Source organism: Aquila chrysaetos, chromosome 3 (assembly GCF_900496995.4).
Source record: "Aquila chrysaetos chrysaetos chromosome 3, bAquChr1.4, whole genome shotgun sequence".
Lineage (NCBI taxonomy): Eukaryota > Metazoa > Chordata > Aves > Accipitriformes > Accipitridae > Aquila > Aquila chrysaetos.
The window spans coordinates 23733014-23758131 of record NC_044006.1 but is presented as its reverse complement, the minus strand read 5'-3'; the positions used below and the strand labels follow the sequence as shown (position 1 = coordinate 23758131).

Here is a 25118-nt window from a genome sequence, read left to right as displayed (position 1 = left end):
ATAAAGGTACTGGAACAAGAAAATATCCTTTTTCTATATACAAACTGACAAGATTGCACAACCAATTAAAAACAGTTTTGAACATTTAATAAAAAGTCATCCTAGAAATCCAACTTTCTGCCGTGAGGTCCCCAAGCTCTCTTCTTCATCCAAAATCTTCTGAAGGGCTATGTGCAATGACTTGCCTACTCTTCTTCCCGTCTGCAATGCAAAGAAAGCAAAACAAATCTGAGACATATGCTTATTAACAGGAAGACGACTCTCATGGAACACTTCCTTTTGACAAATATTTTCCCTTTAATGATTAATATACACCAGCTGGTATAATAAAAATATGCTTTTAATTAAGAAAAATAATGGTGGTGGAAGTTTCATTTTAATTTGATTAAGTTTTGGAAAAATGTACACATAAAGGCAGTGCTCCCATTCATTAGAGAAGCATTCCATGATCATTAATACCGGATCTGTGCACCGCTGGATCACCCAGGAATATAAATTAAATTCACATCAGGCACAAGCACACATTCAAATTAGCCAGCACATGCAGTAAGCAGCAACGCTAGCTGCCAGAGGACACGAGATACCTGACCAGCAAAGCAGCCTACTAATACAAAGTTCAGTAAACTCTTCTGAATGTGCTCAGAATCAGCAGGTTGAATTTAGACCAGCTCAACACCCCGTCATGTGGCCAAAGAAGCCCAAAATGCACACTGGCTGCATCACCAAGTCAGTCTGTGTGCAGATCCTTCATTACGATGTGCAATTCTGTACTGTCCAAGGACCTTAAAGGAGTTAACAGAAGGTTTTCTTTACAGAAATAAACTCCAGCAGTGGAAAACCACCAGGATTAGCTCCGATACCAGCCTCTACTCTTCTCACATGCACAATTGTATCTGTGGAAGCTGCAGGACAGGGAAACATTGGGCAATGCTGAAATAAAGATCTTAAAGCAGTGGTGCCTATTAGACCTTTCCCAGGGTTTCTCTAAATGACCTGAAATACTGACTCCATTCAGAGGTGAAGAGAGCCTACCTGTCCCGAAAGAGCCAAAGACAGATTATATTAAACTGAGTTTGCTAGGTCCTGATCTATGCAATGAAGCCTATGCCTGCCATACAGCTGACCGCAAAGCTCTCTTTCACCTGTTGATGACAGTTGCCAACATTGTGGGCACACAAACCTTAAAATAAGGTACATTTCTAATCAAAGAACGAGGTGACAGAACATGGCCCATAGTACCAAATGAAATCTGGGAAGAGCTTTGATGCAGGAGGGTAGCTGTCAATGCTAGACACTATGACTGACGGTAAATAAAGGGGGGCACACACAAGAATTTTTACAGCTCTGCACTGGGACAAAGATCCCAGCTGCAGTCCGGAGTCCCGAGGGGTGATATACTTTTTGCATTCTCCTCAAATGTAAGACAACATCACTCACACCAGGTCAAAGTGAAGGGGAACTGTGCAGAGCTTTGGTATTGACACAACACTGTTCTTATTCCTGCTTGCCTCTCTTACGGGTTGGATCATAAACTCAGTAAAAAAAAGCCTAATGCTAGCAGCTTCCCAAAACTTTCCCATAAAGCTGCCTTCCTAAGAGATAAGTCCTACAACATCTGTTCTCTACCAGGCAGGGAAAGCTGAACACTCTCTGACCTGCAGCCAAATCATAAGGGAATGGAGGTGTCAAGCAAGGGCTATGCAGCTCTTCCACTGGACATTCCCAGGCCTTTTTGTTTTTCTTGGTATCCTAGTCAGGCAGCTGAGTTTGAGGCAGGGCCAAACAGATAATCTCTGACCTCCCAGACAACATCTTGGTTTCTTCCAATCAGCTTTATCCCTCACGCCTTCAAACTGCTCACCACCCAGGAGGGAAGACTTCTTCCAAAGCAAGTGAGAGACAGCACAACTCCTGGGGTGATGAGCTTAAGCTTTTAACTCCTTGCACCATCAAGTAGGGACAAGTTCACTAAAGCTCTTAAGAAGAGTAGGATGGTTTGAAGATTTTCCATTATTACCTTCCATACGCATCTCTGATTAGTGTTTAGATGATCATTACACAATCTCAAGCACAGTCTTTGGGGGTAGGCTATACAATGGAACTGCAGAAGTTCATTTCCTATTTAGGGCTCAATGTAGAGCGAAATTGGTTATCAAAACAGAGGCTTCGGTCAAAGCTTTGCGCAGATAATGTGCAGGGAGGCCAGCTTCTACCATGAACCTGTACCTGACTTAAGCACCCATCTCTTTGTGACAGCCCTAGACCCAAAACCTCAACCTTCTATGACATTTAGTTAGAACTGGACTCAAAATCCATCAAGGAAGACACATCAGATACTCATGGGAAGTTTGGTTTCTTTAAGATGCTAGATTAGAGATAACACCTCTCTACCCAGATAAGGGAGGTAAGTAACATCTTTGAATGCACATAAAAAGCCCACTGGTACCACCAAGATTAGCACTCTGGATTGATGTCATGAAACAGTGAAGTGCCATATATACTCAGCATGTAATTTCCAGTTGAGACCAACTGTTTTCAAACTTGGCTCCAATATCTGCATTCCTCACTACAGCCATGCTGAAATTAGTTCTGGATTTCTAGGAAACAGAGCCAGTTTGAAGTATTTAATTTTCATTCTGACTCCAGTTCAAAACCCATTTCTTTCTCATGCTGAAGGCCAAACCCAGGCATGAGAATTTATACTGGAGAACAGACTTAAGAAGAGCCTGAAGAAAGGTTTAAAATGGAATTCTTATGTGGATGTGAACAACATCCAAATACTAGTATTTTCATGGAGTAGGGACAGATCAGAAACCCAATAAAGGAGTGAAGAAAAACAACAGTAAGATAAGAACAGTCAGCTTATCACAAACCAAATGAGTTGTGCTAGAAGAGTACACCATGCACTAGCAATTCAAAGTACCATCTCTACTTCTATAGGGACTTTACCATGTTAGAGTTTTGCTCTTTCAGTCTTTAAAGGAAACAATGAGAGAGGGAACATGTTCTTTAAAAATACTCTTAAAGTTTATCAACTTAAGCTTTACAGTCTTACAGCTGTGAAGTGCTTGACTGAAACAAATGTGAGTACCATACATTTCAGGCTTCTAAAGTTTAGGTAACATCCATTCATTTCAAAGGAACTGTCTGTAACCTTCAGCAAGTCTCTTGTGCACCTAATCAAAGCACCAAGATCTCTGGTCTCGAAGTCCTTACTGCAGCTTTTCATATACCCAAGTTCCAGCTCATCCAGTATCATCCAAGACAGTAACTGCTCAAAACTCCTTACCTCCATCATTTCAAAAATACTCTCAGGATCCAGGCTACCCTTCCCCATTTTCTTCATTGAAGTGAGGGCACCTTTACTGGTCACAGAAATAAGCAGGCTGGCCAAAGAACAGGCTTCTTCCTGAAGGGTAGCATCCACCACATGCCTATATCCAATCTGTAAGTTAGTGACAAAATGACATATTATTTTGCAGTTGTCTAAGCTCTTCATTAAGAAGTTAAACTGAGCAGTAGCTCTGTTAGTTACCTACAGCCTCCCATCCTAGTATCGTGTGGCCTTTAGTAGTGGTCAGAGACTGACCTGACAGCACAGTATTTCAACAGCCTCTGACCCCAGATTGTGTGTACATACATAAGAGACATGAGATAATCATGTGACTATTTCATAGGGTTTTCCTCTCTGACTGTCCTTTCATCTATATGAAACTCCATATTCCCCTTTCCCCGCAACTCCCAAGCATGGACCTTCTTCCCCCTCTGTGTGAAAATTACACATCCTAAGACTCAGGTGAGCCCCCACTTCAGTGATGGCCTTTCTACTATTTATGCAACTTGCTTAAAAGAAATGTCAGGCAAACTTGCAGGTAACTAAATAAATCACTAACTCTTGCAATGGAAAATGCAGCATCCAGCAAATCAACTGTGCTAGCTGTGTGCTCTATGTGGAAAAGGAAAACAAAAACCTGTTTGAAAGGACAGTATTGCACGCATGAAAACGGAGTTCTGTTCCCAGAAACAAATACTAATTGTGTAACTCCAGGCAGATCACACAACCTTTGCGCCTCACAACAATGACCATTTGTTTTAACATACTGAAGTATCTGCTGCTCTGGATGTTGAGCAAGGAGTAGACAAAAAGTAATAAACAACTCTTCTGCATGCAAGAAGATGCATTTTAAGAATGCATCAAGTAGAAACCTGCAAGTCAGAGGTGGAAAAAACCCCACCTTATTCAGTAAAAGTTCTTCTTAATTAGGAGGCCAAAGATGAGCAACTATATACATAGTGGACACTGACCATTTCTGTAACGCAAGTTTTATCTCTAGGGGAGAAAATAAACGGCAGGTGAAGTTAATAGAAACTGAAGTCTCTAGGTAGAAGGTCAGAAATTTGTCAGGCTTACTTTGCTTAGTGTGACGATGCAGGGCACATCATCCACATTAAGTCGAATACAATCATAAGGGTCATCAGACAGCTCAATCTCTTTAGAGCCTTCTTCATCCTCCAGAATACGCACTTTGGGTATTCTGTGGAAACAAAATGTGCAAAATCATTGCCAGAACAGATAACAAATACAGCTGTCATACAGCCGCAACTCCAGGAAGTGCCCTTTCCTCTAAATGAGGCTAAATGTTTAGAAAAAAATCCAGAATGTTATCAACTGTATTAACAACTCACTCACTGACACTAGGAAGAAAACATTGTAAGAGGGAAGATATTTAGGATAAGATAATCATATTTAAATCATTTAAACCGTTTGAATTTGAACTGCTTTCTACACTAATATATGGGGAGAGATTCTTTTGGCATTTGCATGAATCAGTTCTGAGCAATTCTTTGTACATCTGCCTGGATGTACAGGAGAGAAATTACCAAGACTGAAACCTTTTGTACTGTGGTTCCCAACCTTGCAGACAACAGTAAAGTTGTCAGAATTACAGCAATTGCATAGCTTGGCGAAGCTGCAACTTCACTAGCAAATACAAGTAGTAAGGCTGCTCAGGAAAGACTGACACTAACTAAGGAGCCTTGGGGTAAAGGGAAAAGATGACATTAGTAAAATCCTTTCTCTTTAGCAAGATGGGAAGATTGGCAAGATATTCTCATTCTTTAAGAAGCCAGAAGACTCTGCCGTTCTAAGGACAGATGTACAAAAGCAATGACCAGGGATAAAAAAAACCCAGGCAGAAATCCAAGAAATGCTTTCTTCTCGATTGTGAGTGACGAGCTCTTTCACAAATGAGCTAGACAGGCTCCTTATACTGTAAGAAGTATCACAAGTATGTATACTGTATCTGTGCTAGCCATTTAATGGGAGTTTTACAGGATGATTTAGTGCAGTTTTCTTAGCATAATGAATAAAGTAATTTAAAACAATTTAGTAGAAGATGGTATCTCAAGCCAGCAAGAACGTCAGCATCTTATATACCCTCATTTATTGAGGTGCCCACTAGGATGGAGTACTGACTGAGAGACTGTGCTTTACTGGCCAGTAAAACCTACACACAACTCAACCACAGTACTCTCTCTTTCACACATTTGCATTTGAAAACATAAAATATTTCAAGACGTCCCTACAAAGCTAACTTCAGTAACCATGTGGAATGTAACCTCAATCTGTTTTTATATTAGTACTTTTACAGTAGCGTTGTGTGTTATAACTAGACTCTGCGGGTTACATTCTTTTACGCATTCTGTACCATATCTCTTTTAAAACAGAAGCAGATAGGGACTAATTTAGTGAACATTTCCCCCATCAACACAAAGTGATTTTTGTTGTTTCCTGGAAGAGTGTTTTAGTTATTTGTGGCTAAGAGTCCTAGAGGTGAGTACTTCACAACAGCCAACCCTGCTTCAGTGAGAACAAATTCCCTACAAGAACACTGGCCTGAGCCAAACTAAAACTAAAACTCTGAGTAAGCAGAACAACTGCAATGTGTACTTTTTCTTGAAATGGAACTCAAAATGCTTTGCAACTCATTGGAAACGCATCAAATCCTATTTTCAAGTTAAAAATACTCCATTAAAAATTGATGGAATAAAGGCACGAGGTGACTGACCTTGAAGCTACAAAGGACAATGGACAACACTGGACAATAGCCTAGACAAGAAGTGTACATGCCAGAGCAGTGTTTAAAAAAAGAAGGAAAATTTCAAGAAAATCTGTGAGTTTAAGCAATTTTTAACTCCATCCTAAACCAGCTGAGAAACCAGAGCAATGTTTGGTCTGCAAGAAGAAGTTGCCAGAATGAATACCTGAAAAATGCCTGCAAGGAGCTGTTTTGGCAAAGCACAGATGACAGAGGTACAAATTAAAACTACTGCAGAGGCAAAAAGACAGTTGATCAGATACAACCATCACAGTTGCATAAAAAGAAGGTATATATGCACAAAAACTAGGGAAAGAGAGTGTAGCACGAAGCACTTCCAGAAAACTGGAGATTTCCTCTCCCAGCTTGTGAAGATTTATCTTAAGAACTAGCTGTACATGTATATTTGGCAACTTTTATTTTTCTGTTTTGATTCCTGCAACTAATCACAGCAGGGATCTGTACAGCAGGACTTAGTCACATAACAATGCTCTCTCTTTTCTGTATGCTGCAGACCCAGATTTCACAACTGCAAAACCAGTTCTACCCTTGCAAGCAGGCATCAGTTCTGCCTCTACCATGCTGCCCAGCACAAAAAACACCACATGTGCAAGGCTACTGTATTATAAACTCTATAGCTTTTGTAACTTGCCTAGTTCGTTGCCCTGGTTGCAAGTAGGCACATTCCACAGGATCAACTTTAATGCTAAGTCCTGACACAGTAGCTACTTGCACATTTTGCAATATCTACTTCCATCATGGATAAATTGAGCCTTAAGCACCCTGGAGACACAGTTGAGAAGAAAGTTTGATATCTGCTATATTTTGCACACGATATAATTTTTAGAACACAATGAACAATACAAAACTCTGAGAAGTAAATGTTCCCCCTAAAACAGTCATATTGTCATTGTTCCATGCCTGAAGGGGATACAATGAGTCAAGCCAGACATACAAAGGACTTAAATCCCATAATTCTTATGCAAAATTCCTTAAGTTTCAATTTTGGATTTACTTAGCCCTAAAGAAAAATGTGTCCATATTATAAAAATGGTTAGAGCAAGATTTTAAGGATGAAGTTGACGTTTTCAAATGCCTATCTGAATATCTAAAAATTTGTAGCTTCAAAGAAAAAACAGCAGCTTGAGCTCCCTACTCTTCGTTCCAAGGCTGCAGTCAAGGCTGACAAAGATCTGAAAACACTTAAAACAGAAACCTGGTTGTAAACAGATTATGAAAGGCAAGTAAGACTCAGAGGGACACACATGTCACGAGAAGTTCAGAACACTTAATCTGAAGTGATCTTCAGACTGACGTCTTGTCTTGCTTGGACAATAATATTTTATGGAGAGTGGGCAGCTACTCTAAACAACCTTGTGTCAATCCAAGGAAAACTTAGTAGATACCAAGGGAAAGGGAGAGGAATAGTGAATGAGGACAACAGGTTTTCACTTTGAATTTCACCTCTTGACTTTCTGAGCTCATATGAGATTAGACATACTAATATTCCCTGCTCAAATCAATAACAGGGTTTTCACAGGTAAGAAATCAACAGGCTCTGCGTTATAGCATACTGTACCACATTTTCATTTGATATCCGACTTCCACAAGACTGTGGATACTTGCCCACAGATTAAAGATTATATGAAGGATACAGTTGTCAGAAGAATAAAAATAAAGCAGAATCATTAAAACAATTACACCCTCCATGTTGCCCAAAGTAACATATTTTCTTGTATTTATTTATTTATTTAAATTACTTTTTGTATGATCTGCCCTCTTTATTCAGAACTAGGATTCTGGTTGAAATAAGAAAAAAAGACAGTTATCTTGTAAATAAAGTACGTGCCTTGGACCTGTAAAACAACTCTCATGGGAGCAACTCTTAACTATACGACTTTTGCATCCTGGCAGCTCACACACAGAGACATAGACATTTCTTCCCTTCAGTGTACTGTCAACTCTTTTGTGAGCCATTATGTTTGTGACAGTATTTCTTAATGCTACAAAAACAATCTACTGTTAAAAGTTACTGTTGAGAACTTGATTAACATGGGAAATTTCTCAGCAATATATACAAGCTGTAGTCTGAGATGGATTCTCCCCTTATACCCTTTTAAATTGTTTATAACCTGATATACCACCTGTCTTCAAAAGCATTTTTTCCTCCTCTTCTTGCACATACTTTTCCAGCTCTAGTACTGTGCGCTGATTCCCTGATGAATAAGCCAGAACTATACCAGTGACTTTAGCAGATCTCTAATCTACAGCCGAGGAACAATTTGAGATCCACTTTTAAAACATTTATGCTTGTAAGAGTCTAACTTTTGCACCTCTTCCAGCTACTTTTACTACATAAGTTTTTTAGCAAAGCCATTCACTACTTTCTTTCTAAAAGGTGCTACAAAACTCTGTATTCCCTTTCACCTATAGATAAAGAAGATAAAAACATTAGAAAAAATATTGAATGTTAACATTAAAACACACACAGAGCACTTGCATCATTCATTCTACTAGATTCTGTTCTTCCACTCTTTGAATTAAAACACATGGGGCAAAGTTCTTTTAAAGACATATCATTTCCCCCTCCCCACAATCTCTCCCCACCATTTTTCCTCTTAGTTTTAAAAAAGCCTCTAGACTAACAGTTAATGGGAAAGAACATCAGCAGTAGCAAATCAGGGCTAGTTACAAATCAGTAGTCACATTGACAGAGGGCTTCTTATTCAGAAGAATCACATATCAGTAAATACTTCTTACTTTAAACCCACAAGGCATCAACACAAAGGCCTCCAACTACTTGCAACAAAACCATATGGTCAAGACAATTTTTTCTGGATCTCGCTACAGAACAAAAGTTATATAGTAAGCCTGATTGTGCATATAATGCAATATGATACTTAATTATTAGTCATTAAAATCATTAGTTCATGTTGCCTGCATGCAAATGGACTGCCTTGTATCTGAATGCAAGTTGCCTTGGGTATTTCTTGTTTAAATAATGAAGCATTAAAAATGCTTAGCTCCCAGAGAGTACTTCTCTTCCGCTTCCCGTACCACTTTCACTCACATGAAATGAGATCTGTGCTTTACCTTGTGTTAAAGAGAGCTGCCTTCACTGCGATAGAGATTGCATCAAAGAGGTTGCCACCACATTCCAATAACTGGAGAGGAAAAAAAGAATCTCTTTAAAAGCACATCAGGCTAGTGCCTTTAAACCAAGTCTTTATTTTACTTAAATCTACTTGAAAAGGCACAAAATTAAGAACCAGAACAGGTTTTTAAAAACCAAAGTTGTCTTTCAAGCCTATCTATGAAAAGAAAGAACAGATTGGAAATTAAGATTTCAGCTAACTGTATTATACATGTAACATAGAAGAGTTAACATACTTCATAATAAAATTAATGATAAAATTTAATAATAGAAGCTGAAATGAAACCACCACTGTTCTTACTCTTCTTGTGCTAAGGCTCCGAACTAGACTATGACCCGAATACTTTTTATAAACTCACCACATTCATTCTTTGATGTTAAATCAAGCCAATCCATTTTCTATACTTTATTTCAGAGAGGAGTCTTTTTTAAATATCAGCTGGACAAACCCAATTGGTAGAATTGTTTTCAAAGAAGCGATGCAAACTGTCACCCAGAACATGGTATGAAAAGCTAGTTATAAAAGGTATAGTTATGAAGGCACATCATGATTTTTTCTCTATTCTTTATGGAAAAGGAGTCATCAGCTGGTTTGCCTTGTAGCTGAAAAAGATCTAAGGAAATCCTGATGTCAAAGTCTACTTGTTGATAATACTATCATTTGAATACTATCAAGTGTGTGGAGGGAGTCTAGCTTAGCTTTTTCCCATGAAGATCAGAAGAACAAAGAGAAGAACAGCACTGCATACTAGATAAAAAGGCAGGTCTCCCATAACCACTAATACATTCTGCAGGCTGACAGACAACTCAAAGATGTATTTGGCCATAGTCTAGCATTAGCTCTCTGACAAGCTCCGCTCCTAGCTGCCAGTACTATTCTATGAACACACAAATCCCCAGCAAGCATTTGAAACTACTTCAGTGAGAACATATGGATGCCTCTCCATTACATCAATCTATGCTGTATGATGACAGCAAAACAAGTTTTGCAACACTGATCGCGTTGATTGCTCTTCAAAATCTATTTAAGAATGAGATAAACTCCCGCACTGGGAGCAAATCATAAATCAGACATTCTGGAAAGACAATTTATTTTTATGAAGACAGACTGAACTGTGTAAAAAGAATGACAAAAAGTTGGGATAGAAAGCTAAATACAAAGGTGATCAGATTATTTCTTTGCAAACAGCTGCTGGATACAGAGAGGTTAACTTGCCACTTTCAGTCATTATTGGATTTTACTGGATAACTCAATAAGCCCCACAATATCTTTCTTATTAAAACACAATAATGGGATGTGCCTGTACTGTTGCTAGGCTTATGTTCAGGCTGCTATTCTAAAGCTTTATCTGTATTACAGTGGCGCCTACAGGCTATGAACACAGCCTGTATCAAGCATGGTACAACAATGCCTCCAAAAAGAAATGAACACTCTCTTCTCGGCTGAAGCACCTTGTACTGAGTGAGATCTGTGCCCCTGCCCCCACGCCCCTTTTTTTAAGGGCTAAGAAAGTCTGCACAACTGTGAGTTGTGGGAAGCAAAGGAGTCTTTAGAAAGGACTGCTTTTAATTTACTGATACACAAGTGAAAAAGTGATTGGGAGTGGGGAAAAAAGAGGAAACACTGTAGACCTTGCCTTATTCAAAGAAGTTTTTCCTCCAAAAGGACTGATTCCTATCGGGGGTTCTTTTTCCAAACTGGGCGGGGGACACACAAAAACGACAAGGAAATCCTCGGAGGGATGCTCAGTGGTGAACTGCTAATATTTCAACAGAACCTAATGCATGCCCCCAACACAGAATGCACTGTGATTGAGTAGGGAATGAAAAGAGATTGCACACTTTGATTCTCCTTGCTCAGCATGGCAGGCTGCTGGGGCAAATTATGTAGAGAAGGCTATACATGTATCAAAAACACCCTCAAAAATGCCTAAAAGCTTATTTCTGACATCAATGACTTAGAAGGTGAAAGAAATTGAGGGAAAGGCAGAGAGGGTGAGAACAGGCTTATAGTTTTGTAGTCCTGTGTATCTCCACATTCATGAGCTACTCTAGAAGTAGAGCGCCTTCTATTATTAAGAAAGAATGCATGTATTTTGAAATGTCAAGGTATATATTCTTGATCTTTGGCACATATCTGCATGTGTCCATATGTCTGCATCTTTGTGGTGTGTATAGTTGAAGTTATTTTCTTTCCAGCCTGACTGTACACAATTATAGTACCTCCCAAGTACACTGACCACTAGAAAACATTTGAGAGATGTTTTTAATTGATAAGCTGCATGACTATGCAAAATATACTATTTTTTCTTTTGAGGTTGTATATTTCAAATTTTGTTTACAGATAAGAGGTGAATATAGATGCTTCAATCAAAGTGCACATGGCTAAATTACATAGCAATGGAGTATCTCCAGGTTTGTAACATTCTTTCTGGGGTTTTGTCTTTCGGAATGAGGGACTTGAAAACAAGTACCTTCCCACCTGACCACAAGATACCAGTATTTTCAGGCTTATGACAGATTTAAGGCTTTTTTTTCCCCACTCCAACTTAACTATACAACACAAACACGAATGCAAACAATTTCCAGGAATTCTGAAGGAAAACATCATCCAAAGGACTCTCAGTAAGTATTGTTATTATATTTAGAATCTGACTCCCTCAAATGATGAATAATATGACTTGTACCTTATATTAGCATGTATTATTAGAATTCTATAGGAATGATTCAGCAAGAGCAGCTTCAGGAAAATCCGAAGGTTATCAGGCACCTACATCAAGTATGAACTATCACATTATACATGTCTTCTATTTGGAAAGGAAATAGTACAAATACCTGGAAAATGTGAATACAGAGGCCTGGGGTGGGAGATAAAAAAAAAAAAAAAAAAAAAAAAAAGAGGGGGGTACAGAATAACATTAACAGTATCTTGGTGTAAATGTACCAGCAGCTCTTCAGTGGCTCACACACAAAATCCCGGCAGAATATGACATTAAAATGACTCAACAAGTTAGAGTCCTAATTATGAACCTACAACAGATTCTTTATTGGCACTGTAAACAAAGATAAACATAAAATTCATCTCATAACATAGGTTTTGACGTTCATAATTCTGATACAACTAGTAGCATAAAAATACTAAGGCTGTTTTTCTCTGTAGCTGTGGACAATCAAAAAATTTGTCCAGGAAGAATCAAGTAATGACCTGCTTTTTAAACACCTAATGGACTAATTTTCACATTTATTTAGGTCTTAGTCTAAATGTTCCTGTTTTGTTTAACAAAACTCTGTATTTAATTTTTTTGGTAATACAGCTTAACATTTTGCAAATCATTTCATAGACATTAATAGATTCCTGTGAGTAAGATCCCTGAACATATTTTCATTTACAAATTTGACAAGTAGAAACTCAACTTTGGACCAACAAGAATTGGAAATAAAGCTCAGGAGAGTCTGACTTGCAGACTTCCATTAAATTCCCTCAACAGAGTGCTTTAAACACAGCATAGTTTGGAAATTGAGCTGCTGCATGCACAAGATTTACATGCACAAAATTCAGTTTCCATTTTTTAATGGGAACAAATATTCAGTTTCTCTTCTACATTCAATATATGTATACAACTTTCATCAAAAAATGCCTAGGCCAAACGTTACCTTACTGAATTAGTACTGGTAATAGTGCAAACAGGACGGACAGTTATGTTAGGGCTAACGTACACCCATGCTAACTTACATTCATTAGAACAATACATTTGCTGTTATACCCAGCTTGGAAAAACGTTTAGTCGTCTTTAGTGGCAATTTCCTCGATCACTGATTTTTATCTGTGACAGATTTGGAGTATTCAGTGTTTTTTATTAGCTCTGCAGTGGAGCAGTGGCATCAAGAAGAGTAGAAAAAGAGCAAGCTGGAAGTAGTGATTAACTATTATAGGTAGATTCACAAGAAAATGGCCATCCATGCTGTGAAGCATTATATCACATTATGAGAAGCTTTTTTTATATGAAAATACACATGGTTATGCTAAGTCAGTCAGCACCCTGAAAAACCTCCTTGAATCTTAGTTTAATTTCCTTACTTACCAATACATCAACATAGAGAACCCAGCAATGCTCTCTGGGATTAATGCAAAGTGATTTCAAGTCTATACTGCTCTCGCTGCTAAATACTCTGTAGAATGTATTTGCTATCTCTGTGCCAAGTTCTTCTCCTCCCCGGCCTTCAAATTCAGGAGTAGCATTTGCAGAACTAGATAAAGAAAGAAAAAATACTTTCACTTCTGAAGCAGCCAATACCCAAGAACATTTCTTAAATATAAAGCATTAGAAATATCTAAGGATTTATTTGTACAAGAATAAGCATCCTATCTGTAAAGAAATTATTTGCATTTTGCGTAAGTAAATGTCTTGATGCAGATAATATACCTACATCTTGCTACAAACTCTGATACTATTTAAATTCCACTATTATCTTCAGTTCCCAAGTTACAATATTAAAGTTGGTGAATTCTCTCTGGGATTATTTCTTAAACACTCTCATCTTCTATCACCTCAACCCTTTCAAAAATAATACTAAGTTTGGAACAGCTAACAAGACAGCCTGTTAGAGCTGAATGTTAAATTAATAAGAGAGTGGCTAAGAGAAAGATGTGACAACACAAGTAGAATACACTTTTTTTTTTTTTAAGTGACATGACTGCCTGACCTTAACTGGTAATTTCTTTACTGAGTGTACTCCCTGCTATCAAGCCACTTACAGACAGCAGCTCATGGAGGGGAATGGATACAGTTCCCTGCTTGGGGAGGCTGGCAAATCCCCTCCCGGTCTCCCTCACCTTCCCAGTTGCCCCTACACAACAGGTATGGGGCTCTGGAACTTGAGGACCAGGTCAATGAAGATCAGGGTATAGATGAACCCCTATCTAGAGAGGTGCCTAGGCTCAGTCTGGCAGCCCCACGCATTCTCACAGCCTCTGAAAAAAGACAAAGGAGGGTAATTGTCATAAGTGATTCCCTTCTGAGGGGGACAGAGGGCCCAATATGCAGACCTGACCCATCCCACAGGGAAGTCTGCTGCCTCCCTGGGGCCCGGGTAAAAGACATTACCAGGGAACTCCCTGGTCTGGTTTGGACCTCTGATTATTACCCATTGCTGGTTGTGCAGGCTGGCAGTGATGAGATTGCAGAGAGAAATCCAAAGGCAATCAAAAGGGACTTGAGGGCCTGGGGCGATTAGCGGAAGGATAGGGAGCACACGTAGTGTTTTCCTCAATCCCTTCAGTGGCAGGGAAATATACTGAAAGGAATAGGAAAACACACCTGGTTAATACGTGGCTCAGAGGCTGGTGCCGTCGGTGGAATTTTGGGGTTTTTGATCATGGGGAGGTTTACACGGCACCAGGCTTGCTAGCGACAGATGGGGTAAAAGAATCCTCGCTTGTGAGATGGCAGGGCTCATAGAGAGGGCTTTAAACTAGGTTTGAAGGGGGTAAGGGATAAAACTAGGTGCACCAGAGATGAGCCTGGGGGCAGCAGGCCGATGTTAGGGGTGGATTCGATAACCCAGCTCAAATGTATCTATGCCAATGCACGCAGCATGGGCGATAAACAGGAGGAGCTGAAAGCCATCATGCAGCAGGATAGATGTGACTTAGTCGCCATCACGGAAACATGGGGGACGATTCCCATGACTGGAGTGCTGCAATGGATGGCTATAAGCTCTTCAGAAGGGATAGGCAAGGGAGGAGAGGTGGTGGGGTGGCTCTCTATGTTAGGGGGTGTTTTGACTGTACAGAGCTACATGACTGTGATGACAAGGTGGAGTGCTTATGGGTGAGGATGAGAGGGAAGGCCAGTAGGGCAGACATTGTGCTGGGAGTCTGTTATAGACCGCCCAACCAGGTTGAAGAGACGGATGAATCATTCTACAAGTGGCTGGCAGTAGTCTCAGTATCATGTGCCCTTGTTCTCGTGGGGGACTAACTTTCCAGACGTCTGCTGGAAATACAACACAGCAGAGAGTAAACAATCTAGGAGGTTCCTGGAGTGTGTGGAAGATAACTTCCTGACACAGCTGGTGGGTGAGCCAACCAGGGGAGGAGCCTTGCTAGACCTACTGTTTACAAACAGGGAAGGACTGGTGGGAGGTGTGATGGTCGGAGGCCATCCTGGGCTTAGCGACCGTGAAATGATAGAATTCTCAATTCTTGGTGAGGCAAGAAAGGGGATTAGCAAAACCACTACTATGGACTTCTGGAGGGCAAACTTTGGCCTCTTCGAGGCACTGGTTGAGAGAGTCCCTTGGGAGACGGTCCTGAAGGGCAAAGGGGTCCAGGAGGAATGGACATTCTTTAAGAAGGTAATCTTAAAGGCTTGGGACCGGGCTATTCCCATGTGCCGCAAGTCGAACCGCTGAGGCAAATGACTGGCCTGGCTGAATGGGGAGCTTTTGCTAGGAGTCAAGAAAAAAAGGAGAGTTTAACATCTCTGGAAGCAAGGGCGGGCAACTCAGGAGGAGTACAGGGATCTTGTTAGGTCATGCAGAGAGGAAATTAGAAAGGCAAAAGCTCAGCTAGAACTAAATCTGGCCACTGTCGTAAGAGACAAAAAATGTTTTTACAAATATGTTAACAGTAAAAAGACAGCCAAGGAGAATATCTATCCTTTAATGGATACAGAAGGGAATGTTGCCACCAGAGATGAGGAAAAGGCTGAGGTACTTAATGCCTTCTTTGCCTCAGTCTTTAATAGCAAGACCAGTTATCCTCAGGGTACTCTGCCCCCTGAGCTGGAAGGCGAGGATGAAGAGCAGAATATACCCCCCTTAATCCAGGAGGAGATAGTGACCTACTATGCCATCTGGACACTCACAAATCTATGGGACCAGTTGGGATCCATCCAAGAGTAGAGGGAACTGGCAGAGGTGCTTGCCAAGTCACTCTCCATCATCTATCAGCGATCCTGGTCAACAGGGGAGGTCCCAGAAGACTGGAGGCTTGCCAATGTGAAGCCCATTCACAAGAAGGGTCAGAGGGAGGATCTGGGGAACTACGGGCCTGTCAGCCTGACATCAGAACCAGGGAAGATTATGGAACAGTTTGTCTTGAGAGCGCTCACATGGCAAGTCCGGGACAAGCAGGGGATTGGGCCTGGTCAGCATGGGTTTACAAAAGGCAGGTCCTGCTTGACCAACCTGATCTCCTTCTATGACCAGGTGACCCACCTAGTGGATGAGGGAAAGGCTGTGGATGTTATCTACCTGGACTTCAGCAAGGCCTTTGACACTGTCTCTCATGGCATACTCCTTGAGAAGCTGGCGTCTCATGGCTTGGACAAGTGTACTCTTCGCTGGGTAAAAAACTGGCTGGATGGACGAGCCCAGAGGGTTGTGGTGAATGGAGTTAAATCCAGTTGGTGGTGGGTCACAAGTGGTGTTCCCCAGGGCTCGGTGTTGGGCCCCGTTCTGTTTAATATCTTTATCAATGATTTGGATGAGGGGATCGAGTGCACCCTCAGCAAGTCTGCAGGTGGCACCAAGTTTAGAGGCAGGGTCGACCTGCTTAAGGGTAGGAAGGCTCTACAGAGAGATCTGGACAGGCTGGACCGATGGGCTGAGGCTAATTGTATGAAGTTCAACAAGGCCAAGTGCCGGGTCCCGCACTTTGGTCACAGCAACCCCATGCAGCGCTACAGGCTTGGGGAAGAGTGGCTGGAAAGCTGCCTGGTGGAAAAAGACCTGGGGGTGCTGGTTGACAGCCAGCTGAATATGTGCCAGCAGTGTGCCCAGGTGGCCAAGGCGGCCAACAGCATCCTGGCCTGTATCAGAAATAGTGTGGCCAGCAGGAGCAGGGAGGTGGTTGTTCCCCTGTACTCGGCACTGGTGAGGCCGCACCTCGAGTGCTGTGTTCAGTTTTGTGCCCCTCACTGCAGGAAAGACATTGAGTTGCTGGAGCGTGTCCAGAGAAGGGCAACCAAGTTGGTGAGGGGCCTGGAGCACAAGTCTTATGAGGAGCGGCTGAGGGAGCTGGGGCTGTTTAGTCCGGAGAAGAGGAGGCTGAGGGGAGACCTTATCGCGCTCTGCAACTACCTAAGGAGGGCTGTAGTGAGGTGGGTGCTGGTCTCTTGTCAGGTGGCTGGAGATAGGACGAGAGGAAATGGCCTCAAGTTGAGGCAAGGGAGGTTTAGGTTGGATATTAGGAAAAATTTCTTTACTGAGAGGGTTGTCAGACATTGGAATAGGCTGCCCAGGGAAGTGGTTGAGTCACCATCCCTGGAGGTATTCAAAAAGCGCGTAGACAAGGTACTCCAGAACATGGTTTAGTGCGCATGGATGATGGTTGAACTCGATGATCTTGAAGGTCTTTTCCAACCTAAATGATTCTATGATTATTTTCAGCAACTGCAGCTTATGGAGAGCAGCAACTAAAGAACATTTTTTCCAGAAGGGATCTGACAGAAGTGTGTGGTCTTCACTCCCTGATTCCAACATAACAAACTTTGTTTATGACCAGTCATGCAAGAAAAGTCCTTGGGTGCTGGGGCCTTGTACACAGCCAAGAACAAAATTCTAACAATAAAGGAAAACAGGCCTACAAAAAGAAAAAAAAAAAAAAAACAATCCCCCAAAACCCCCCACAGAAACCCCCTGCCTCCAAGTCACAATGAAATAGAGCAGAAATGTCCAGGGATGCATATACAGCAAAATAATAAACAAATATTCTGAACCGAACCTCTGGTTTATAGCAAGGGCAAGAGCATTCTCAAGCAGTGGACCTGTAGCACACATTGCAGATCTTGTTTTTAAATAACTTAGTCACACCTTCCCCAAATTAATTTCTCACTGCAGAGCACAGGAAAGGAGGTGGTTCCACAGAAGTAGTTTCAATTCAATATGTTCAAAATCTATAATAGCAAAGCCTTGTACTCTCCTGGCTGGGCATCTCCCAGTGCCAATGCCTCATGCATGTTTTGTGTTTATATGATGATACAAAATCTTAGCTCTTCCAACAGGCACACCACAGGAATATAAACATACAGCAGAAAACAAAGTCTTGGAATACAATCCCTTCAACTTTAAAAAAACAACAACTAAAGATCCACATTACCTAGGCATGACTTAAACCATCAAGTCAGCTCTATCAACAAGACTGCAGAGTCTATAAGCTCACATACAATTACCTATTATTATTCTTACCTATAAGAATTACCTCACAGTAATTCTCCCAACTTGTTCTTTTGCAGAACTAATGAAAACTCAGAATGCCAGGAAGACCTACTGGATTTTATAGAAGTTATTTGCTGCTACTATAAACAGACAGCACTATACATGCTCAAAAATAAAAAAATTAATTACTACCAATCAAGCACTGACCTATGCCTCCACACTATGTTTGCCATATGAATAGGCATTGCAAGTGTGACACACAATATTATTCACAGTTGTGTTAATATTAGACACCAATTTTATAAGATAGGACCATATCTAAATATAACTTAATTCTGGAAATATGCTGAGTCAGGTCTTCAGGTTGTATTACACAAGCACTCATCCATGGAAGTAGCTTTTGCGCAAGTTAACTAGATCATTCTGTTTAAACCATTCTGTTTAAAGTGCAGTTACCCAAGCACTACGATTCTTATGATAAGTTGAAAAGAGTTATACAAACCTCAATCTATACCTCATTATGATTTCTAAACACAAGTTTTATCAAATGTCATATTTTAAATTATAAATGGATACTTTCTTTGACAGCGAGTAGGAAGAAAACAAGACTCAACTGAGATACCATTTCAAGTTTCACTGCACCTTAATTCCATTATTATTTTAACACTTCAGTTTCTTACAATTAAAGTGAAATAAAGAAGTAAGGCAGGGTACTATTATAATAACTATATGGTAAATACTGCCACCTAATGCTCACAGACTACTGCAGTAATTTACACTGGTAAAGTCTGAAAAGGGGTTGTCTGGCACACTAGTAAGAGAAAATGCCAAAAAACCTGTTTTTTGGAGCACAGAAAGAACTTTAGTTCTTTAGTAGTGGCCAGGCACAGCACAGAATTTCTACTCCCAAACAGAAAGGAATTTTAAAGACTTTCAAAACCATTTCAGCATCAGATTGCCTAACGATCAAGACTCCTCCTGAAGCATAATGATGCTTCTACCACAGATTTCTACTTAATTTCAAAACCCTTGCTATTACCAGCCAAAACTTTTCTCTCACAGTAGTTAAGTACTTCCCATCCATTGCTCAAGCCATTAATAGAATTACATTGTAGATTATAGTATAACAGAGATAAAATAGTTAATTGAACAAAAGCTTACAGCTATTTTCCTGATATACAAGGACTTCATTACACAGAGGATATTCTTCACTTAAAGCTGTATTAACTTCAAGCAACCAATACCAGATTTCCACCAAAGGAAACATACAATCATTTAAAACAAGAAGGCAGCTTCACTGCTTTAGAATCAGCAGTAAGTTAACCACCTCACTAATATTCCACTCTTCCGGAAAGCAGCCAGAAGACATGTTTATGACACGTCAGGACTGCCAAGGCAGTCCCAGAAATAGATAGACCTGAATTCAGGTCCAGATGCTGTCTAACTGTGTTAATATGATTATGATGATATTCAAGCTCATGACCCTATAAAGAATTGGGCTAACAAGGGTTTGGATTTAGTCTAGTCAAACTGGTAACTCTACCAACACGAATTTACTGATTCAGGTCTTTGCCCGGTCAGGCACTGTTACCACACTTCCCATTCAAAAGAACATCTGTTTATAGAGTTCAAAACAGTTTTACTCAAGCATCAGATAGCGTTTCTCTCTGAAAACTGAGCTCTATCCCATCCAGTACAGACAATACATCTTTAATGGCAGAAGTACCCTAAAAAAATGTAAAGGCATTTCATTCTTTCAAAACTACTGAGTTTGCCTCTTGCCTCTGCAAAGAAGAGTTGCCATGATAATGGGTTATGGTAGGAGAGAGAAGGGGAGGAAAAGTTCCTTTCTTGCAGCCACCATTCAAGTGATACCTTCAGTGACTGCACTGAAATTTGTTTTAAGTTAACATTTTCCCCACAAAACACAATGGAACAATATCTGAGGATCACCTAAGAGCATGGTGATGTGGCTGTTTTGCAATACTGTCATCTCTCGTAATTTGGAGAACAGCTTTCCATCTATAAAATGTAAGATCCTATCTGATCCAGACTCCTATGCAGGCATCAAAAATAAGCCCACTCTCCCAGCTGGAAAAAAAGCATGTCTGGCCTTCAAAGTGGAGGAACAGATGGCCAGACTTGGGCAAATCTATTCCTTGCTTCCCTAATTCCACAAACAAAACCTAATGCATTCAAGGAATTCAGATGTCTGTTTGTTTGTTTGTTTTTTTAATTTATTTCTTACACTCTGAAAATGATAAATCTTTGCTTCAGTCAAAAAACAAAACCCCCCAAAACCCCCTAACAAGTCAGTATTATAACAGCCCCAAAACTCAAACATGAGAAAAGCAGACACAGCAGTCTTTTAACATCAGTGGCCAGGACAACTGTCTTCTCCAGTGCTGATGGGCAGTAAGGACATTACATAGGACATGGACTTGGTCTACGATAATTAATTTCTAGTATCACAAATCAGTGCCCCAAAAATCATCTCTTCCAGAGCCTCGCATTGAAGTCTGCCTCAAAATGGGACTAAATGCACTTCTCAGATTTTAGGTTAAGGACTCTGAGCAGAATGAAGAGAATGGAATTTTGGGGCAGAGAATTATATACATGATCCAGCAAGTTATTATCTTCAGCAGTAAAAGAAGCGATGAAGGTTTCAAGAAATAAGCATTTTAAGATAGCAAACACTGCAGCCTGAGTTTTTATTATTAGTTTCAACAATATAAAGGCCAAATGGAACATACAGGAACTTCACCAGGAGGTGCAGTGTATCCAGCTATGCTCAGTTACTACCACCCAGTGGCAGCCTGGAAAAGCATGAGAATACTGACAGTATCTCATTTCCCTTTACAGAGAACAAGCTGCCTCCACTTATTTTGTTTTTTGGATCTTTCTGGAGGCGAGAGGTCACCTGTCCCTGGCGGCACAAGCATGTGAGAAGTGACGACCCTTCTCTAAAAGTTAGGCTTTTGGTCTGTGTTGTCACAGAAAGTAAGGATTACCTATTTCTAGAACTGACAAGATCCACCTTGCACAATATTGCTGCATATCTCACTCCCATCTTCTTTATGAAGCAGAGATTAACAGAAAATACAACCTAACACTAATGAGTTGAAGTTTTTCTAACATTTATTTACGTACGAAAAAAGTGTCAAAGAATTACAACATCCTCACTTGTTTTGGTAAAGAAATGTCCATGCTGTCAGTGGAACTTCTTCATATAGAAGCCACCAGAACCAAGTGGGTACTATTTTAGGGTATTTCATACACGAGTTTTATAAAGCAGTCAAGCTCAGATCCCCTCTAATGGCAGGACCCCATTTGAGAAGATCATCTTCCTGTCTGACATTTTTTGAACAGTAATCATACACAAACCATTATTTTATAGGTGAGTCCTTCCATCTACAAACTGTAAGTTTCCACAGTTAACTAGTACATCGTGATGTATAGAGGCAGTCTTAGATAAGGCTGCATAATGCAAGACAGATACAAACATTAAGGCAGATTTAGTCAGTTAGGTCAGAAAGATTATCAGATAGACACTTATTTAGTAGCTCTCATACCTTAGCTTTACTAATGGTATATTGGTTTAATGTGAGAGTAGCAACATTTTTTGTTTTTAATAAAAATAAAAATAAAGGTCACGTGCAAAACAGCTAACTTGACAGTGCCAAGGCTTTTATGAGAGGTTCCCAAAGCATGTTATTTCATAAAGAACAGTTTTAGGAAGTCTGCAAGACAGGGGTACTGTGGTTTCAGACAGCAGACAGTCTGGAATAACACTGAGATGTCACTATGCTATCTCAGAGCAACCTGAAAAAAAGAGCTCTCAGTTTTCTTCCAGCTTCCTTCATAATTCAAGCACTACAAAGACTGTAAGGCTAAACAATAGTCCATTTGTAGCACAAAGCCAGGAATATGATTAAAAACAAATACCATTTTAGTTAATGAAATACTGATTCACTGACAAATATAACTAAATTTTCTAATTAATTTTTGCATCTGAAGTTTACAGTGAGGATTTTTCTTTTTTTAAACAGATTTGTACAAAACACACTTCAAACTTTTTCCACTGCTTTCACAGAGAAAGTAAGCAAATCTTTAAGTACAGTTAAAGTACAGTTAATGTACAGTCTGTATCAGTCAATTCCTTTCTTCCAGAATACTTAATTTTTGAAAGAGATTTTCTCTATTTTATCACTGTAAAAAAGACAACTGACATTGTAGTCATGAAGTCATGTTAAATGCATGTGTAATTGAACCATTACTCTCCTCCAGCTGCAGTGATGCTATGCAATTTGGGATTGTTTTATTTAATGTGTTTGCGTTCTTTAACTCCTATTGTTTTGCTTATTTTGGGTCTGCAGAACCAGCAGAAAGTTTCTGAACATTCACCACTATTGAAACAGTAAAATAACTTGTTTCTATTACTCAGACCCTTACAGGAGGTTAGCGGAATGAAGGTATAAAGTTCAGAAGAATGGTGAGATCTGATTAGTCATTTATTCCAAATATTACATCTATTTCCTTCTCTTCTAGTATACTAACCAGTCAACAAAGAATTCCAGGTAACCTTCATCTGGTTTCTCTAACTTCGGTGTCCCCATTTCAGCTTTTACACCTACCAAGATATCAGTGTGTCCCTGTGAAAACAAAAACATATTGCACAACTGGAATTATAGTCACAGAACTACTCATTTAGTTCAAATGCCTACAGTAAGCTGACATTTCTACCTTTCAGCTTCATTCTATCAGAGTGAACTTAAACTAAACCTTAGGTTTTTTTAAAAAAAAAAAGGAAAGGCTTTAGAAGGACAATGTTAAACCCAAGAAGATTCTTCAGATAATTACCATTCCTATTAGCTTTCTCTAGGTTAAAAAGACACTTTTAATGACTACTTCTATCATGTTGGTTCTGGAAACAGCTATTTCTGCAGAACCTTTATAATATTGCACAGTATATTTATATTCTTCACAGTCAACACATGCCAGAAGTAGTTTTGCCTCACTCTCAAGGAATAGAATTATTTTTTCCAGGTATTAAGCACAACAGCAATTTCAGTTTCCAATATTAAATGTTAGATTAGTTCAGATTGAAGGCTGTCCAGGTAGTTCACAGTACATCTAGATCAAGCAGGTTAAGCCAGCCTGAATGAATTATACATCCCGTCATTATTTCCTTAATGCATAGTTGCAGCTAGTGCTCTACACACACACACACACGTTATTACACACACACACACACGAATCCATCTACAAATAGCCTCAGCTTATCTTAAAACCAGTCACATAAACCAGAAATTTCATCAGCAAAGTACACAATCCCTAAGAAATTTACCTACCAGCTTTACTCTTGCAGATCCACTTGTGTTTGATACAACATCTGTTTCTACTTCTGCACATCTGTAGTCTTCACAGCCACGACCATCTACACGAAGGTCCTCCTAAGTACGAAAATCAATATATTGTGCTTAAGGGAATCAGTAATGAAAAGTAATTAAAAAAAAAAAAAAAAATCTGTGATGTTAAAGTTTCCTTTTCCTATGCCAAACACAGCAGTAAAAAGGATAAAAACCCAACAGCTCATAGTTTCATCACTTTCACTTAAGAGTACAACAGAACCAACTGTGCTTTTCCATTTACTTCTCATTTACCTAGAGCTTACAACTAGCTCTCTGCAGACAGACATGAACTGCTACACTAAGTCCCTTCAATTCCAAAAGAGAGCTTCAGACTGCAAAAGTGTAAAGGTCTTGGCTTTAAAAGGTACTTTACCTAACACAACACAGGTCTTTCTTGGGATACTCAAGTTCTATGCTTTTATATATGTAATTAGGACCCAGCAGACAAAAATAACCCACCAGCTTCCTACATGCTTTCGTCTGTTTGTATTTCAAAACCAGATATTAGGCACCCTCAGATACCATACAGCTCATCCCCATAAAGGTAGATTTCTCTGCAGTAAGATAGTTTCTGTACACTGCAGAAAGTACAGTCCTTTCATCTTTGGCATTTCTCCCCACACGTCCTTCACTCCTCCTCCTCGGTCCACTCACCCTTCCTGAGCTTAGTGACAGGCTGAAACTCTATGCAACGGCAAAAACTTGAGAAAGGGCAAGGGAACAGGGGGAAAGAAGAGGTCAAGCAATGAAAAAACACACCCACGTCCTGTTGCCAGCCTGCTTTCTCTTCTGATGCTCTGTTCTCAGTGTGCTTGGATGATTATTACCTCGGAGATTTCGCCCCGAGACACCAGGTAACGGAAAGCTCCCTCCCTCCCTCCTCCCCAACCTACACTGTAACCTGTTCCCACACACAGGGAGCCAGCCCGGAGGGGCGGGGATGGGCCCTGCCCCACGCCTCATAGGGCAACGCTACCACCGGCCGCAAGCACGGCCAGGCCTGTCCGAGCTGGCCCGAATGACTTCCCGCTCCCCGGGGCGGAGGTTGCCGCCTCCACGCCGCCCCAGGCTAGCGGGACCTCCCGCAAGGCGCCCGCCGCCGCCACCGCCGACTACCTGGATGCCATGTACGATGTAGAGCTTCTCCGCCTCGCTCAGCACCACGGACGCCATGCCTCCCACCGCCGGACGTCCGCCGCGCTCCCGCCACTTCCGCTTCCGGCGCCCCTCGCGCCGCCGCTACTGGCAACGGCCGCCGCTACAGCGGGGACGAAAGGGCGGACCCCGCGCCTG

General features: G+C 40.6%; 1 protein-coding gene across 1 annotated transcript; it reads right to left on the bottom strand.

Moving 5' to 3' along the window:
* Positions 1–65: 65 nt before the first annotated feature.
* On the bottom strand, positions 66–25118 carry EXOSC7 (exosome component 7). The gene is made up of 8 exons (XM_030010403.2): positions 24942–25118; positions 23766–23867; positions 22972–23066; positions 13335–13500; positions 9192–9262; positions 4412–4535; positions 3290–3445; positions 66–201 (listed from the first exon to the last, which is right to left on the bottom strand). Exons 1-8 carry the CDS (start codon positions 24996–24998, stop codon positions 97–99), a joined length of 876 nt encoding a protein of 291 aa, XP_029866263.1. The 5' UTR covers positions 24999–25118; the 3' UTR covers positions 66–96.

Coding starts and splice junctions, on each gene's coding strand:
- EXOSC7 (XM_030010403.2), bottom strand. CDS start 24,998: ATGGCGTCCGTGGTGCTGAGCGAGGCGGAGAAGCTCTACATCGTACAT. Junction 23,868..24,941: donor ACATCGTACATGGCATCCAG/GTAGTCGGCGGT, acceptor TTTCGTACTTAG/GAGGACCTTCGTGTAGATGG. Junction 202..3,289: donor GTATTTTTGAAATGATGGAG/GTAAGGAGTTTT, acceptor TTTGCATTGCAG/ACGGGAAGAAGAGTAGGCAA.